General features: G+C 37.7%; 2 protein-coding genes across 3 annotated transcripts; one reads left to right on the forward strand and one right to left on the reverse strand.

Annotated features, from left to right (window-relative positions):
* Window positions 1-2091: 2091 nt before the first annotated feature.
* Window positions 2092-8265, reverse strand: LOC120458238. Of its 2 annotated transcripts, XM_039645823.1 has the most exons (3): window positions 8150-8265; window positions 6458-8084; window positions 2092-6385 (listed from the first exon to the last, which is right to left on the reverse strand). In XM_039645823.1, exons 2-3 carry the CDS (start codon window positions 8058-8060, stop codon window positions 2160-2162), a joined length of 5829 nt encoding a protein of 1942 aa, XP_039501757.1. In that variant the 5' UTR covers window positions 8061-8084; window positions 8150-8265; the 3' UTR covers window positions 2092-2159. The 2 variants fall into 2 exon arrangements, with proteins under 2 accessions (XP_039501757.1, XP_039501756.1); XM_039645822.1 differs by having other exon boundaries at window positions 2092-8084.
* A 7351-nt stretch (window positions 8266-15616) lies between these two features.
* LOC120458763 lies at window positions 15617-15858 on the forward strand. Its single transcript, XM_039646538.1, has one exon. The coding sequence runs from the start codon at window positions 15622-15624 to the stop codon at window positions 15856-15858; it is 237 nt and encodes a 78-aa protein (XP_039502472.1). The 5' UTR covers window positions 15617-15621.
* The last annotated feature ends 2024 nt before the right edge of the window (window positions 15859-17882 follow it).

Genomic DNA, 17882 nt, shown 5'->3' on the forward strand with positions numbered 1-17882 from the left:
CCCAGGCCAACATGCGTTGAGCATTCAACGACGGTCAGCTGCATTGGCCATTGGAACGGAAATGAGAACTCAACGCAGCGGAAATTTAATAACGACCAACAATTTAGCCATGGAACTGGGGAGTGGGAATAATGGGAGAATGCCAGAGGATCGTTCACACAGTCGGGACAAGAAGGACATATTTATGCGGCCATTTTGACTGACCGCATCCAGTATCCACCATCCAAACCAGCTGCGACCACGCCCTCCAATTGTTGTCCATTGACAAATGACCATTTCATATGTGAAATGGCAATTCAATTGATTTCTCTGCGCCAAACCGTTTGCAATTGAAATGAAAATAGTTCGAATATGTTTCAGCCATCGGCCGTTGACCATTTCTACCCTCCCTCCACGGACCCCCAGTAATGAGAAGTATTTCATAAAGCCCCAGACCCGGCCACATAAATTGCTCCGTGTTTGGGCGAGAAAAACTGACAACAAATTGTCAATAATATTGACTGGGGTGCGGAGAGATGTTGTAAGCCAGAATGGCAATTTCGTAATGAAATATATTGCCTAGAACAGTTTAAGTATGTCAACGGGCATAATAATAAATTTTATAGTTTCATTTGAAGTAACGCACGACAATAAAATAGTTGTTTGGGATTGGTTTGCAAGTTATTAAGAACATTGCAGGGAATACAAAAGACAAGACAACAATTACGCTCAATTATAGATCCTACATTATAAATAGATGTAATTTGAAATAATACTACATTTAATAAGACAATATTTAATATGAAAAACAAAAATGTGTTGCTTTTAATTAGGTAGGGGTATTTAACTAATATTCTTTACTGCGTATTGTATAAACTACTACTTAATAAACGAAAGCAATATACACATATAAAATTTAGCAACTGAAATAAACTAACATTCAGTTATAATGCAAATATAAAAAGTAGATTAAAAATTGTTGAACACTTGTATCGTTGGTGTATTGTGTTGAGAGTATAAAAAGAAACGTAGCCCACACATCCACACACATAATAAATTGCTCGTTTATCAACCAAAACGCATCGGAAGCAAGCAATTTCCTATGAAATTAATTTCCCTAATCATCAGTCGTGGAAGTCGCAAGTCACCCGGTTAACTTTTTTGTGAAAAGCGACATGAGTCAGGACCTTGCTAACCTTCTCCCAAGTGTCACTCGTTCCTGGCATGCCAATCAAGTTTATTAAATGCCTTTTGCCTGGGCTCAATTATCTTCTTGAAATTCGTTTTTTTTTTGTGAGGGCGGCTGTGCTTTATAATTCATTCAGCTCAGTCGCTGATATGTGGAGAACTGGCTGAGATGACTGCCAGCTGTGTTTGTCAGATAACAAAAGAGCTCAAGACTGGGCCATCCTTTCGCCATTGTTCATTTCTTTGGTCGAGATTTGAGCGCAAAGATATTCGAATGCGGATTCTCCGAAAATTAAGTTATGCAGATGAGAGCTGTTAGAAAAGTGTTGGCTTAACTTGTTCATAAAAATATGAAAAGTGAAGACACAAATATGATTTAATTTTCGCAGAGCAATTACAATTCTTAGGAGGCCAAATCGCAACTCGTCCAGCGTTGGAAATTCCATTTGGCCAAAGCCTAAGCCAAAAAGTAAATTTTCCATTATTTTCTTTAATTTAAATGAACCTCCAGTCGCTTGGATTGTCTATCCCATTCTGTTTCTATTCACACGGGACCACAATATAAGGAAAATTTGCATAACAAAAGGCTTTTCCAGTTGCTGCACAATGCAAACATTGCTAAGTCGATTCTTAATTTTCAATTAAAATCCCATTTATTTTTAGAAGGTGCGTTTAAAAAAGTTTATCTCGCATTCTTTTTGCTAAGCGAATTATTTCCTGAGCAAGGAGTTAAACGTTATTGACAATGTCAATGCTGACAAAGAACTTATTTTATCTATTGCTATTCTGAAGATGTTATTAATATATGCTGTCATTCAAGAAGATTTATAAAATACAACATTAAAACACATATAAGCGGCGAAATCAATAAAAAAAAAAGCTTTTTATACAATTTACAAAGATTTATTAAGTTAATTTAGCGACCAAGGTGACATCATGTGCACATTTTACAAAAGCCAGTAATAAATAGAAAATATTGAAATATAAAATTATTAAACAATATAAGTAATTTTAAGTGATTTTTTGTTTTTCCTCTTAAACTCAAAAAATTGTACCAGACCCAATCTATTATCCTTTTCCATATAATAGCGCTCGGGGTCCAATCTTTTGGCTAGCCTCCTCAATGAGTCCTCATCAGCTAAGTGAAGACTAAATAAAAAGCTTATCATTGCCGAATCAAATTGATCTCTCATCTCATTTATTACATCCGAGTAATTTTGACAGGTCCAACGAAACTGCAGCATTCGTTCCCTGTAATAGTTGGAAACTATGCTTTGTGGTTTGCTTACGCGAACTTTTATCACATAGTCCACTGAAATTTGACTTAGTCTTAAGAACTTTTGCTGCTTATCATCAAGCTTAAGTATGAGATCATAAAGTCGCTCCAGATATTGATGGGGTTTTCGTAGATTTTTTGTTTGCAGGGACCCCAGCATGATGGTCCTTAAATATTGTCTATTGGCGTCCAGTAATTGGTCGACGGTATTTGCGTGCTTGCAGGCGAACAAAAGTCTCGCGAATGCTGGCTCCAATAAATAGTCCAAAAAATACTCCCTTAGAACATTCATCAAGCGCATACAGGCGTTTATCAACTTGGAGAAACATTTGAATGTGTCATTAAGGTCTTCCAAGCTTTTTAATGCAATACGATTGCGAAACTGCATCTGTTGTCTATGTATTCTTTCACAGAGCACATAGTGAACATAATGGAATCTCCACATTGCGGTGAATATAGCCTCGTACTCCTTGGATTCCGCGCCGAGTAAAGCTTTCCAATGGACCGGCATCTTCCATCGGAGTATAAGCATTGACCAACACCTGGATCCCTCCGACTGGCTCTTATCTATATAGATGTCCGGAACTGGATTGTGCAAAATTCTATCTTTCATTTCGTTAAAAAGTCGTATATTGAAGGAACTCTCGGTATCACCAAGGATGGGCTCGAACATATTAAGGAACTCATTGGTAAACTTAAGATCCGAAAGCATTATGTACTTATGGAGCTCAGAAAACAGGTGCTCCGGATTGGTCCTAATCTTCCGAAGATGTTTTAGGACCTTGCTGGATACTTCCAAGTGCAGTTTTCTAACAAAATGGTAGAGTGGTTCCTGATCGCCATGCCGAAAAAACTGATCCAATGTCTCAAACAACATGCTACGAAGTTCGTTTCTAGGCAGACAAGTTTCAACGTTAATGGCCAAATACTTATCTGAGTATTCCAAAGTTTTGCCTACACTTATCAGAATTTCATTTAAGTGAAGGTCAAAAATACCACAGAAAAACTCTGTGATCCGGTAGCGTTTTTGCCAAAATTCATCTATCTTTAAAGATTTAGTTTGTTCTATGAGAAACTTATCGAGATTAGTAGAAGGCAGTCGACCGTTCCGAAGCCATTGGTGGAGATTAAATATAAATGGTTGAATTATAACTCTTAGCCATTTGAGAAGTAAGTTTCTTTGAAATCCGATTCTTCGGCTTGATTCCTCATAAAGGGAGACCACAACAGACTTTGCTTTCTGAACATTGTTAAACACCTCTAATAACCACTCGAATTGCCACTGAAAATTTCGAGTTCTGCGATACAAGGCAAGCAGTGAGCAGGGATTTCTTTTCTGTACATCATAAAATTGGTGGAAATTAAGTAGATACTTTTGTAGACATTTTCCAAGAGCAACAGCAGTTTCACCCTGTTCGGCAAGCATGACATGATGTTCTTTTAGCTCCCGATAACAGTATCCCAAGTAGCCGACGGTCAACAGCAGATAGGACTCACTTATATTCTTCTGATGCTGGGGTGAACGCAATAGAAGTCTTCCTGTTAATGGGGATACCTTCAAATGGGGCGATCCGTAGCCCATCATTCCATGGAGAGCATCAGTGAATAGACCCTCTGCAGATAAATCGTGATTACCTTTATCCCGCGACTGCCACCGCAAGGAATCATATGCAGTTTGTTCCTTTCTAGTTAGCAACTGTTCCAACTTAGCTTTCCCCACAATAGTCATCAAATCGGGGAAGTTCATATCTTTAGGCGCTTTTCTTATGATACGTTTTAGAACCTGACTTAACCGATGTTGTATCGATGCGGTAATTAGATCACCGTCTGCACAATATTTTTTTTGGCCCGTGATCTCAATGAATTGATCCAGTTGCTCATATAAATCAGGACCATTTGGATCTTCAGGGGGCCACTCATATGCAGGGTTCGACTTAAAGGACTTAACTATAACGCGAGGGGCGGCAATAACATAACGTTGATGGTGCCATTTGGGTCTAGGTTTTCTACTGCACTCTGCAGAAGTAGCCTTATAAGTAATCCAATCATTCCTCTCAGTCACTTTGCATTTTCTTTTATTTATACTAAAACCTTCAGCAATGTATTTATCCTCCTCCTTTGAATAGTTTACCTTCACATTACAATTCTTACATAAATAAAGAATTTGATTACTGTTTTTACTTGACAGCTGTGTTTCAGAGCATTCGCATAATTCTGAAGTCTCAGACATGTGTTTTACGTTTCTCGAGAGCGGTTTTCCAATAATAGCATCAGAAGGATTTTTTAAAGGCCATTCAGATAAAGATGATTCAACATTTTTTAAAGGATTTACCTTAACCACATTTTCCTCAGACAAACCAAACAAAGTACCGTCATCTGTTGTATAATTTAATTCCTGGTTTTGTTGCTGCTTACTTAAATATTCATTAGATTTGCGATTCTGTAAAACGGCAGAAACACTTCTTAAGGTTATTTCCGACAAAGATTTAACCACTTCATTTAAAATGTTGATCTTGACATTACTAACTGTTTTTGTAATTTGACCTAATATCGGTGAAAGTTTGTCTTGATCATCGGGTTGGTGACCTGAAGTTAACCTTTGACTTATATCGGAGAATCCCTCCAAGATATTAGTGCTTAAATTACATGAAGATGGATTAAGTTCTTTCGAACCTTCACTACGCCTCTCATCTAACATGAGAAAATCTTTTTCATTTTTTATAGGAATATTTATCCCGGAAATATCGGACAGAAACTTGTCCATCTTTTTTACAACTTGCTGCCTAACAAGATTACTCGTTTGGGTAATTTGACTTAATGCTGGTGAAATATTTTCCTCGTAACCGAATTCATTTAAATTCTCTGTGTTATTTCTTAAATCGCAACCTTCCGTACATACATCAATTTTTAATTTACATGAAGTTGAGCTTAATTCATCCGAATTTTCAACCCAATCTGAACAGATCTTTTGTCTGCTGTTTCTATCTTTAAATATGTCAACATTATCATTTTCATTTAAAACGTTTACTTTAACTTCTCTAACCGTTTGATTTACTCGACTTAAAATCGGTGAAATCGTGTCAAAATTATCCGGATCACAACACTCCTCAAAAATATCAATGTTTAAATTATGAGTTGATAAACTTAAATCTTTCGGGTCTGCAAATAAATCTGCAATATCTTCATTTCTGCTGCTTTCAACATGCAAGCAGTTTGAATCTTCCACTTTTATAACGCTCTGCTTGAATTCTCCAACCGATTGTGTAAGTTCACTTATTATCGGTTCAATCATGTTCTCACTATCCCCTCTAGCTAAATATTGTTCAGATATTACTGGTGTTGCCTTCAATCTCAGAGCACTCTTAACAAAGGGGCTGTTCTTGCAGTTAATGTCGTTTGGATCATTATCACATTTGACCACTTTCTTATGTAATGCAGCTGCTTGATTATTTTTATAAGATTTTGGCAAGGACTTATCAATTTTTTTTCTCGGACATAGATTGGATGTAGCCTTTTTTGTACTCACTGGGGTGTTATTAGACTTACACGATTTGTTTTGGGGTATTATGTTGACCGAATCCTTAGGTCTACAAGTAATACGGGAAAGAGCTCTTGGATATTGCAATCGAAGCCCGTCTGTAAATCTGGAATTTCGACCGTAGTTTTTCGTCTCATTCTTAGTTGATTCTTTGGACGGTTTTTTCAATAGTATGTGAGAAGAATTATAAAGGGTCAGTTCCAGGGACTTATCCACTTCTTTCAAGATATTTATTTTTATATCACTTACTGCTTGTCTTAGTTGATTCAAACTCTGATCCTCCGGCTTTGACAATACAGTTGCGTCCATTTCTTCGGATTCAAAAAATGCTTGACATTTTATTTCTGTAGCCGGCATTTGTTTTTCAACTACTTCGTTCATTGCATCCAGTTTATTTTTGTAATCTACAAATAAATCATTCATCTTTTTAAGATTGCTTTGAGTATGTTTATCAAATTTGTTTACGAATAATTTACCAGTAATATTTTTGAGAGCAGCTTGAGAAGACTTACAAGAATGAACTCCTATAGGAATTTTAAATGCTCCTTTATATAAACTATTCATTGAACATGTAGCACTAGTATTATAAGGAAGAGGTTGAGCACTTTTAGGACTAATATTAGAATCATACAGCTTGAACTCCGAGTTTATGGAGGTACGCGATTTAGATTTTTCTGAAATATTTGAAGTGTTACAATAATCATTTTTTTTATTAAGATCATCAGTAAAAGCGCTATACGATGCGTTTCCAGAAATGTTCTTTTCCACACTACATACAACATGTTTATCTACACAACTCATAGAAAATGAAATTTTGTTATGACCAATTAGATTTTGTTCAAAGGTAAATGGAATAATATTCTCAACATCCCTCCGATCTAAGTTAACGTCTTTAGCTAAACAACTTTTAGATACCTCTATTTCTTTGGGAAATGTATCATTTATTTTATCTGTGCCATCATAAAGTTCTTCCTTTGTATAAATTGCATGTTCATTAGTACTCTTCAAGCCTTTTTCATTACAAACAGCTGAAGAAACGAGTACAAAATGATTGTCAGAGCAGCTACCCAAAATGCGAATAGAATTTTCCACTGGACCCATGGAGGAGGCAGTTTCATTACAATTAATATAATCATATACAGCTAAAAGAACCTGATCGATACAAGAAATGTTAGCCAAATCCTCTGAAGCAATAGAAATATTGTTTTCATGAAAATTAGGTGAGATCATTTCCACTTTCAAACCATTTTTGAAAGTTTTCGGTTTTGCGGACGTGTCTCTTGGTTCAGATCTTTCTTTTTTATAAGTAACCACAGTAAATCCGTCATCAATTCTGATGCCCATTAAAGGGAAGGAAATTATTTTAGTATAACTTTCAATTAATCTATAACCTTCCACATGTAATATTTCATGATGCACATTGCGTAACTTGAGTTCTTGGTCCTGATAACATATTTCCTTATTCAAGCCCACAATCATAGGTAAGCTTTGGGTGTTTACTTCATTTCGAAACCTTTTCGATTCCAAATAAATATTCATTTCGGAGTCGGAGGATATTTCTTTGGCATCTGGAGTTCGACCAAGTCGTTCCAGTATGCTTTGAACCTGGCCATGCATACGATCGATAAGTTCCATGCGATAAGTAAATGGCCCTTGAAGTCCGTTTAGTTTTGGTTGCACTGAATCGAATAGATCATAGAACAGTTTTAGGTACTCGCATCGCTGTATCTCATCCGGCTCTATATCCACCAGTTCCTTATAGAGGCGCATAAACAAGTCCCCCCGAGTTTCGTGAAGAGTTCTTTCCTCTGGATCCTTTCCTTGTTGCAACCGTTCGAATTGCATCCGAAAATCATTGAGGAATACCAACTCAAAGGAACTGTTCAAGGGCGTATTGCTTTCGGCTATGAAATGTACCGATTTTTCCACATCGTGGGTAAAGTTACCAAGACTAACACTCAACTCCAAGATTCCCATATGAAGATCATAGGCCTCGGTACTGCCATCCTCTCCAGGGGGTTGCTTAAAAAAACCAGCCATTTCCTCATCTAGTGCAATTTTAATTGGCTGTATCTCCATTTTTGAAAATTGATATCAGATAATCTAAGGAACAAATATAGCAGCATCCATACTTTATACAATAGTAAAACTAATTAAAAACATCTTACCACTAACAAGATATCGAATTTTGGCACATTTTATTTAAATTTGTGACTTAATTCCGAAACTTGATTAATATCTGACTAACAGGATTTTCAGTGCTACATGAGTGTAATCAAGCAAATGAGATTTTAGTTTTCTCCTTGTTTTCTATTCCTAGTTCCGCAGCGCCATTCACAATAATTAACCCATAAATCTGTCACAAGATTGTCGACAACTAAAAAAGAACTAAAGCAAGCCATTCAGCAAAAAATTGCGATGCCTGCGCACCTTTTTCAGTTTCAGCCGGAATAGAAGCAACCGCAACCTTTTGCAACCTTTTGCAACTCCCTGCCAACTTTTCATTCATTACATAGCTCTCAACGCGCCGCGAATCTCGAGTACTTGGGGTGGAGAGTTGGGGGTGCTGGAAATGTATGACGCTACTTTTAACCTCAGACCGTAAAAAGTTTCTGGGCTGCAGCAAAAGGAAACTATGCAAAGATAAGTGAAAAAGATTATATATGCATTGTACTAAAATTTACCGCCGACATGAGTGAAGCAGTTGAGCGAGTTAGCGTGGAGAACAGCCCCGAATTTTCTTCCGCAAAATGGCACGAAATTTACGTGCAGGCAAGTCAAACGTAACGCAACCGGAACCAGAACCGGAAAGAGCCATTTAAAAAGGCGGGGCTCCAAAAAAATTTGTGTCTGAAAGAACTCGCTCCGTTTTTGGCAACAGGCCGCTCTCATCCTGGACGGAATTTCAAATGACAAAGGCAACAGGCATTCGGGTCAAACGAAGAACATTTATTTTGCATATTCGTGTGAGGAAAATTGGTTGTATAGCCAGACAGCAGTCTACATTATAAAGTGATTTTTTGAAAAATGCAAGAACTGTTGCTTCTCTAACTGATATATGTATATAGTATATTTAAGTGCTTGAGAATGAGCTTGGCTATGTCTGAAGAATGGGTCATCTCTGACGTGTAAGATGTCAGCTTTAACATGAGTTTCCAAATGATAGTAAAGTGTAATCCAAATAACGGTGCACATTCTCGTATACGACTAAAGTGGACTAGATTCGTTAGAAAGGCAGAAATATGCATTAAAAGTTTACATATTCTTGATCAGGATCACAAACCGCCGCTAGGTTGCTTGCATCTTCGCCATTCCTCTAGGAACTTATATTTCAGACACTTCATTTATAGCGTCTTAATTGTTTATGCAAATTTTTGAAATTATATTTTCATTCCCTTTAATATTAATTAAGATATCCTCCGCCTTCGTGACCTACTTATGACACACCAAGGATAAATATCCCTATTCGCGGAATCAAAGACTACTCCTTTACATCGCTCTTCCATTTTTTGTCCTTTGCAGAATTGGCTCTATTCTCCCAGCCGACAAATTCAATGGACAGTGCACAATAGAATCGGTCTGCCTAACAAACCCAACTTGTCCGCTTGTGAACTATAACTAGGGACTCTCTTATGTTGTAGTTACCGATTCATGTGCATGTTGAACAAACGACTTCACTGAACAATGCAAATAATTGTCAAACTTAGCTGGGCACAAAGAAAGACGTAGCTGCAGAAAACTAAACCCCTTGCAATAAAAGGAATCATATGATTTTTATAGCTCTGCCAGCAGGCATTGTGTGCAGTTGTGCGAAAACACTGAAAACGAAAGCATTTAAAATTAGAAATAAAAAGTTAAATGCTAAAGCAATATATTCCAAATAAAATTTTTTATAAATTCCAGCTACTCGATCTTATTAACACTAATCTTATATTTTTATAATATTAAACGCTATTATTTTTAAGTTACAAGTATGTTTGGTGCCAATTGTATGCAGATTTATAAAGGAGATTATATTTATACTTTGTATTTCTCAGCGTGTAATTCGTAATACTGCAGGGGGACTGAGAAGAAAGCTCTACTGATTGTCTCAGGGAATCCGAAATTGCGGAGGTAAAATCGGATGGAAGGCATTCAAACGTGCTAAGCGGCGCTTTAATCGCGCACAAACACGGATTGGGAATGGGAAATGTGCAGGACAAATCGACAAGTGCCAAGAGTAGAATCCAGCCAGAGGATCCTGGAACAGAAAATAATAAAAAAAGGTGCACATTGTTAGCCCTTCGTCCCCTGTCATTGGCTTTTCACATTTCAATGAGCCCGGGCCGCCAGCTGGAGTCACTGCCTCCATTTCGACGAACAATGAAAGTCAATAAATTTGATTTGACATTTCCTTGGGAGACGCCCCACAGTTGTTTGCGCTGATTTGGCACATTTTCATCCGCATTGTTTGTCGCCGAGCTGCAATTGCAACGTCACACATTCTGTTTTTTAATGATCTGGGCGTTTTGAGAGCCATGTTTTTATCAATTGGTACATGGGGATGGGAGTCTTGTTCTTCGCGTCTTTACTTTGGCGTCATTTCAATCGAAGTACTACGAGTTCTTTAATATCAATGTTGAGTTTTACAACTTCGATAATGCAGAATTTTAAAACCATAAATTAAGCCAATCATAACAGAGGTCTTGCATGTATACCACATAAGATTTGTGCTCCCCGAAGCCAATTGATATGGAACTGCACACCACACAAAATTAATCATCAATTTCTGGATTCGACCGGTGTGCGAATCAAAATTTATGCACTGCAGCAAGTTTGCGATAATTGAGGCTGGAAACTGCAATTGCTGCATTAGCCGGCCAGGAAATTAATTTACAGCTACTACCAAGTTTTGATTGCCAAACATCTCTGGATATCTGTGTCGGCTAAGACTCCGGTTTAGTTTACATTTACCGAGCGCACGTGGCAAGCGCTTAAAGAATCAAAACACGGACTTAGAGTCTTAATACTAATTAAAATCATGAAAGAGCAGAAGGGACAAAGGGTCGAGCAATTACGTGCCACACTTCAAGCGTCGTTTTATGGCAGACATTGAGAGCCATCCCATATCCCATGTTTATGGCATAAGCTGCTGCTTAAATGCAACGCATCCTCATGCACTCTAATACTAGTCGGAGATCCGGATCCAGGCAATGCAATGGCCCGGCACATATAAAATTTAAAACCTTCTCCGTCTGTCGCTTGTAATTACATTGTAATTGCAACTGGTTGTCATCTTTCGTTTCCTCTCTGTGCCAATGCAGGTTGCAATTTAATGCTTATTAGATTTTGGCATTTTATGCGAGCGGTGGCTTCTACTACGGCTGTGGCTAAGTTTGCTAACTGAACTGACATGGCATTTGACTCTTTTAAAGTGTAAAATAAATGTTCTTGAATAAAAAGCATATGTTCTCTTATTAGTATTGAGACAGCCCTTAAGGGTATTCAAGCATTGTTGTGTTACCTTGACAAACTGCCTTTGATGTTTGGCTTATTTTGAATTATAATGGCACCAGCATTGGGGATTAGTAGACCTAAGGACATTATGCTTCAATACAAATTAAGCATTTCGGCTTACGGCAAATTGTATAAAATTAAATTGCAATTTACTCAAGAGCCTTGCAATTCGAATGCATTACACGCACACGAACGAGATGTGAAGTTTGTTTTGTTTTGTGGCCAGTTGAGTTATTATGACGTTGTTTGGCATTCGAGTGCGGCCTAAATATGTGAAAACTGTGTGCTCATTTGTGGTTAATTGAATGCATATATTAAAATATCAGGGACTTCGTGTCCAGATGTCATTTAAATTGGCTTGGCGGGCGTCAATTATTAAAACCTATATTGCAAAATCGTTAAATGTTGAAGTTTTACAATTTTACGGGCAGATTCGTAAGCCACCCACTTTAGATTAAAATTCCCTGTGCAACGCAACTCTTTTATTTCTTTAGCCACGCAGCAAATTAAAAAATTGTGCAACAATTGAAAGCACTCAAAAAGAAGGGAGCATCAGCAGAAAAAAGCTAAGAAATTGTCAAGAAAATGCAGCGATGTTCATCCCACTTACAGAACGCCGGACTAGTGCAGCCAAGACAACGACCGAAGTACGGCGAGAAATTAGAAAAGGAAACCAAAAGATACATCTCCTCAAGTGACTTGACCATGGGATACCCATCAATCGAAGATTATTTACACATTTTCATAGCAAAAGCTCGGAAGATTTCAATATACGAATGGCTGTGACATTAAAAGGAACGATTTAAATATCCACAACCGAATTCTTAAGTGAGAGAGTTTTATTCAGCATGGAATGAACTATTCTTCTATAAGTTTAGCAGGCTTCCTGTTCAGATCTAAAATATATTCTGTGAATAAAGTAAATCATACTCCTTTAGCCGCCTAATACAGGGCATTGTAAAGCGAAAAATTGGAATAGAAAGCCAGCGAGCAAATGCCAAGGAACACAATGAGATGAGCAAGCTGTTCAGGCTAGATGAAAGGACGAGGACCTACAAGGTGCCAGGAGGAAGGATGGGAAGTGGGACAAGTTGGAGAGGACTCCCAACCGGATCGGTGTCGGTGGCACGTGCAACACTTGCCACAGTAATTGATAGCACGCTAGAGTGATTCGTAGTGCAATTCAAGGCAGCTTTTGCCTTTTTGCACCGCTGCACGACAAATTTATTTGTTATATGTTATATCGTTTTACTTATTTTTATTGTTGTTTATGTGAGATTGGAGCCCGAAGTATCTGTTTAAAGAAGAAGGCGACTCTTGGGAAACTCTTAAGAAGAATTCACTTTTTTTTAAGAAACTACAACTCTGCTTTCCAGATACTATTCTAAATCCTACAGTGTATTTATCATCAGATAATCACAGTAGGGAAATATTTCTTGACCGCTGCTACAGTAGTTTGCGATGATGATGACGAGACACTGATTACGATCAGCTCCATTGTTGTGTGCACAATCAAGTGCGCATGAATAATTCCCTCGGCAAGCAAATCCGCTATGAATTACACACACTTACGCTCACACTCCGCTGCCAGCAACCTACTACTTTGGCTTTTGGTACGCTTTTTCCTTCATTTTTTATGACTGCATGCTGGCTGAGATAGAGGGAAGCTGGTTGTGATTTACCGTCAACATCTTGGCAATGGAAATCATCAGAGGACTCGTCAAACTGGAAAAAATATTTCTACCAAAGGGGATGTTATACGAGTATATAGGAATTCTTGGAACATTTTTAAAGTATAGCCATGAAATAAACAAAATAAACCATAGAAATTCTAAGAATTTTGTAATTACTTATAAGAAGGAGTAAGGTACTTTGAGACACATCTAATAATGTTTTTAAAAATTAAGTGCATTGTTGTATTAAACCTTAACTAACAGTACAATGCTTTAAGGGAACTCTCAGTGTAAATGGCAAGCCATTGTCTTTGCGTTCAGAGTGCACAAATCTATTTTAATATTTTCTTATTTGCCACTGACATTTAAGAAAAAAACGCATAAATTGCTGCACACAGCCTTTTCGCCTCCAAACTGTGGAAGGGGACTCGGCGGGCTGCGGGGTAGAAATGTCGACTACCTTGGGAGTTTCTTGGTTGAGTTTTCCCAGGGAGTGCGACGCAACTAAAAAGATTTTTTCCTCTACTATTATTCCCACGTACTTAAAGTTCTTTTTTTCGTCCTATCGGAGCTTCTACATTCTTACACACATACACACACAGAATCGCAGGGATATAACAACGACGATGACGTCGACTGAGAGATATGCAGAGATATAAAGCAATTTTCTACGTAAATACTTTGTAATGGATTTAGTAAGTAGTAAAGTATGACGCGCTTGCCATCTAGAGCATGTCGGCATATATTCGTATTTGTGTGTGTGCTATGTGTGTGTTGCCAAGGCTCTGGCAGTGCTTGTGTCTGTGTTAGCCATGTTTGATATTGTAAATCTCAGCATATATATTTTTGCGCATCATATAATTGATGAAAAAGTATTACAGCGATTTTCAACGGCATTTTGTTGTTGCATACTTATGTGCGCAGACAGTAATGCCTTCGTGTGTGCCTTCGCCTTCACATAGCCTTAGTAAATGGAGCGTGGTGAGTGAATTATATTTAATGCTTTGTGTAATTTAAATATAATAAAACGCCGTACATCTTTTTTTGTATTTTTTTTTTATCTGACTGACTGAAATAAGTACAAAGTATGCAAGCACACAGAGACAACCAGACAAATAATAATTTTACATACTTTAGCAGACATATAACGCAATCGTAAAATGTATAATACTCATGAGTTTCCACACATTTGAGTGTGTTGAGCCAAAGAATATGTCATAACTTTTAAGTGCCGTGTACATGCATAGTCGTATATATATGTTGGGGTCTTTTATTTGCGATGGTTGGCAAGTAAGTGATAAACAGCATCAAAGAAATACATTTTTAATAACTTAAGCGGCTTAAATATATTCAACAATCCCTCATCTGTTCAATATCAATACGTTTTATATCATACCTTAATTATTGGAGGGTATTAATTTATTGAACAGTTTACCCATCAGTCTTTCTTTCAAATTAAAACTAATAAGAAGTCGATTTTGTAACTATGTAGTTTGAAATTTAATATATTGCCAGTCGTTTGTACACCATTTCTTGTTGGTTGCATCATCAATGAATTTTCTATTTCATTTTTCCCTTTTTAATTGCAATCGAAATACAACAATGAATGATAAGCCGCACAACAATTGGCTAGCCAAAATTTGTTTACCTACAGCTTGATTAAAAAACCACAAAAAGCCCAATAAAAAAAATGGCAAAATTGGGGAAAAAAACTCACAATGAGCACTTGATTGTGGATTGCGCAGGGATACAAAGCAGTTCCAATATGACTCTACCGACATGTTGTGACAAGGAGGTCAGCCACAGGGTAATTTAAATGAAATGAACAACAAATGCACTCACAGTCGTAAAAAGGAAAACAAAACCATATCCACTCCACAGGCGACATGTGCCGCAAATGTTGGCCAAAATAAATAGCTGCTGTGAATTCCACCGAGGAGCAGGGAGACGCATTCACATGTATTACTATAGGAAACCAGTTGGTCGGTTTGATTCCCGATGATTGGGGTGCCAAAACAACTGCTTTGATCCGACCCACACATATTGCTCTTCAAATTGGTCATCCACTGTAATAAAAAGCGAACGGAATTGGAAAAAAGAATGACGGGGTCAAGCTTTTATGGCGCTAACAAATTGCTTTTTATAACACAATTTGCGTTGAGATCCAAACAATAATACTCAACCATTTGTTTCTGGCAAGTAAAAAATGTACCATTTTATTCTCCTTTTAAATGCAAACGGAAGTTGATGCCAAGCAATTTAAAGCATTGCAGTAAATCATTAATTAGTTTTGGAAAACTAAGAAAAGCTTAAGGAAATTGCGTTTTACAACCCAATATTAAAACGCGTTTTTTAAATAGAAGTTAACGATATTTCTGGGACTTTTCTTCAAAATTATTCAGCCATGCTTTTTAATTCTCCTATATATTTATTTTTAAGTCACTGCGAATAAAAGTCACACATAACTCTCAATGATGAGATTGGCAAATAAGGATCTTTACCAACATTTCAAGGATGCAGGAATCGATTTGGCAAACCTTACACATCGCCGCAAAATTGAGATTATTTCAGTTTATTTTATCTGGATGCGTCTAATTATGAATACCTGGCAGTTGAGCTCTTATTGTTTGGATGAAATCACTTTCACACTTCAAACTATTCAATTTTGGATGGTTCACTGCTGCAATTTGTTTATTGCTAATCAATAGTTGTAATCTGCAAATTAACGTTGGAATTAACAAAGGCTGAAATAAATAAATATTTTATATTAGCAATCATTTGCTATATATGCGTATCTAAATGCCATTTTTCGGCTTTACGTTTTTATACAAATTGAAATGTAATACTGTGGAAGTGCCGCCGTACGTTTTCATCACGCTGCACACTTCATCGGACCTTGCCAGTGCCATTTTCCTTGGACCCCCGGCTGTGTGCTCTTCCTATTATAAATAACAAATCCCTAAATACACCACTCAAAATTCAATTAAAACTCTCGAAGCTCCGGCGCAGGCAGATTTCGTAAGCCCCACAGCCACAAATCCATAGGGGAGACGGGATTTGGGCAGCTGGGGGAGTGGAAATAACAAAAATCTCCCTCTCGTTGCCCCCTGAAAAACATTTTACGAAAACAACAACCATTGAGTGCTTTTCCTTTTTTTCGTTGAAATTTTTGTTTGTTATTGCCAATATTTATCAAGTGTAGTGAGAGGTAAATATCTGCCCATTCCTGGGCAATACAAAAACGCCATTGGCCATCGTCGTCGCCCAGCACTTAGCATAAATCTAAGCAATCATTTTTCCAGCTTATCGCCAGTAGACAGCGCTTATTGCCAATAAAAGAAATTAAAATGAAAACGATCAATTTACACCAGGTTTACCAAGCCGCGAGCTTCAACTTTGCTCATTTCTTATACCCACAGCGAGAAAATTGGCAAGCTCACTGTGAAAAGCGAGGGAGCAGTCTTCGGGTGAGTTCTTTAAGCCCATTTATGTAGTTTAGGTTTTCGGGTCCAACGGTTGCACATGACTGCAGCGGCATACAAATATCATTAGGAAAGGCCGCAGGCGGAGGAAAACTATGGCTGGGTTCAGTTAGCGATGGGATGTGAGTAAGTACTAAACTATTCAAATAAAAATGATACGATTTTATTTGGAATTAGGAAAAGCAATTTATAAATGGACTTCTATTAGATATTTACAGTTAATATATTTAAAGAACACTCATATTAAAATATGACAGCAAATAAAATTAATGAATATTTCAAATGAACATTAAATTTCTCTAGAATCAGAAATATCAAGTAAGCCGAGCATCACAAATAATATACTCTACATCTAAGCTGGCATATGAAATTCTGGGAGCGTTAGAACATTGTTTACCTATACAACCCATCGCTAGCGATTGTCCTTTGAGTTGGCCAGTTGTCGACGTTGTTTGAGCCATTGCGACCAGCTGTTTCCAATGCTGGTTTTTTGTGGGCCTGTTAAGTATGCAGTTTTTTCCCCCACAGGGGTCCTTCGGTCCCTTCAAACCCCCTTGGTTCAGTGTGCGTGTTAAATGTGTGCGATTTGTCGTGGCAGCTCTTTAATGGCCAGTGGGCGGTGGTTTTGGTGGTGCTGGTGATGGTGATGGTGGTGGTCCCCTTATGCTTATGGGTTTTGCATGGCGGCACGTGTGGGACATGCAGATGGTGGTCGAGTGAGGGGTTGAGTGGACCTTCGGGGAGGTCCACTTCCACTTATGCGGTCCCCGGCCACCGCATAACTAAAATTGAACAAATTCCTGACAAATTGGAATTTGGTTTAGTTTTTCCTTCGATTTTTTCTACTTTTACGGACCTTTCTTGTACCAGCGAAATTTCCTCACATTTTTCTTGTTTTCCCTTTTGCAGCCTTTTTTTTGAGCTCCCTGCTATTGTTTCTACAAGATTTCTCCTCAAATATGCTCTGGGCCATTATGATTATTTCTACATTGCCCGCCCGTCCTGTTGAAAAATGACACTTTACAACACTTGTAATTTGTTCTGTATTCTGGGAGTTTTTCCTCTAGGATGAAGCATTTTTATACCGGTTGCTCGAAGAGTATAAGGGTATACTAGATTCGTTGAACAGTATGTAACATGCAAAAGGAAGCGTCCTCGACCATAAAAAGTACATATATTTCTGATCAGGATTAAAAGCGGAGTCGCTCTAGCCATGGTCCGTCCCTATGAGAGTCGAGATCTCAGAAACT

This window comes from Drosophila santomea, chromosome 2L, assembly GCF_016746245.2.
Source record: "Drosophila santomea strain STO CAGO 1482 chromosome 2L, Prin_Dsan_1.1, whole genome shotgun sequence".
Classification (NCBI taxonomy): domain Eukaryota; kingdom Metazoa; phylum Arthropoda; class Insecta; order Diptera; family Drosophilidae; genus Drosophila; species Drosophila santomea.

Coding starts and splice junctions, on each gene's coding strand:
- LOC120458238 (XM_039645822.1), bottom strand. CDS start 8,060: ATGGAGATACAGCCAATTAAAATTGCACTAGATGAGGAAATGGCTGGT.
- LOC120458763 (XM_039646538.1), top strand. CDS start 15,622: ATGATGAGATTGGCAAATAAGGATCTTTACCAACATTTCAAGGATGCA.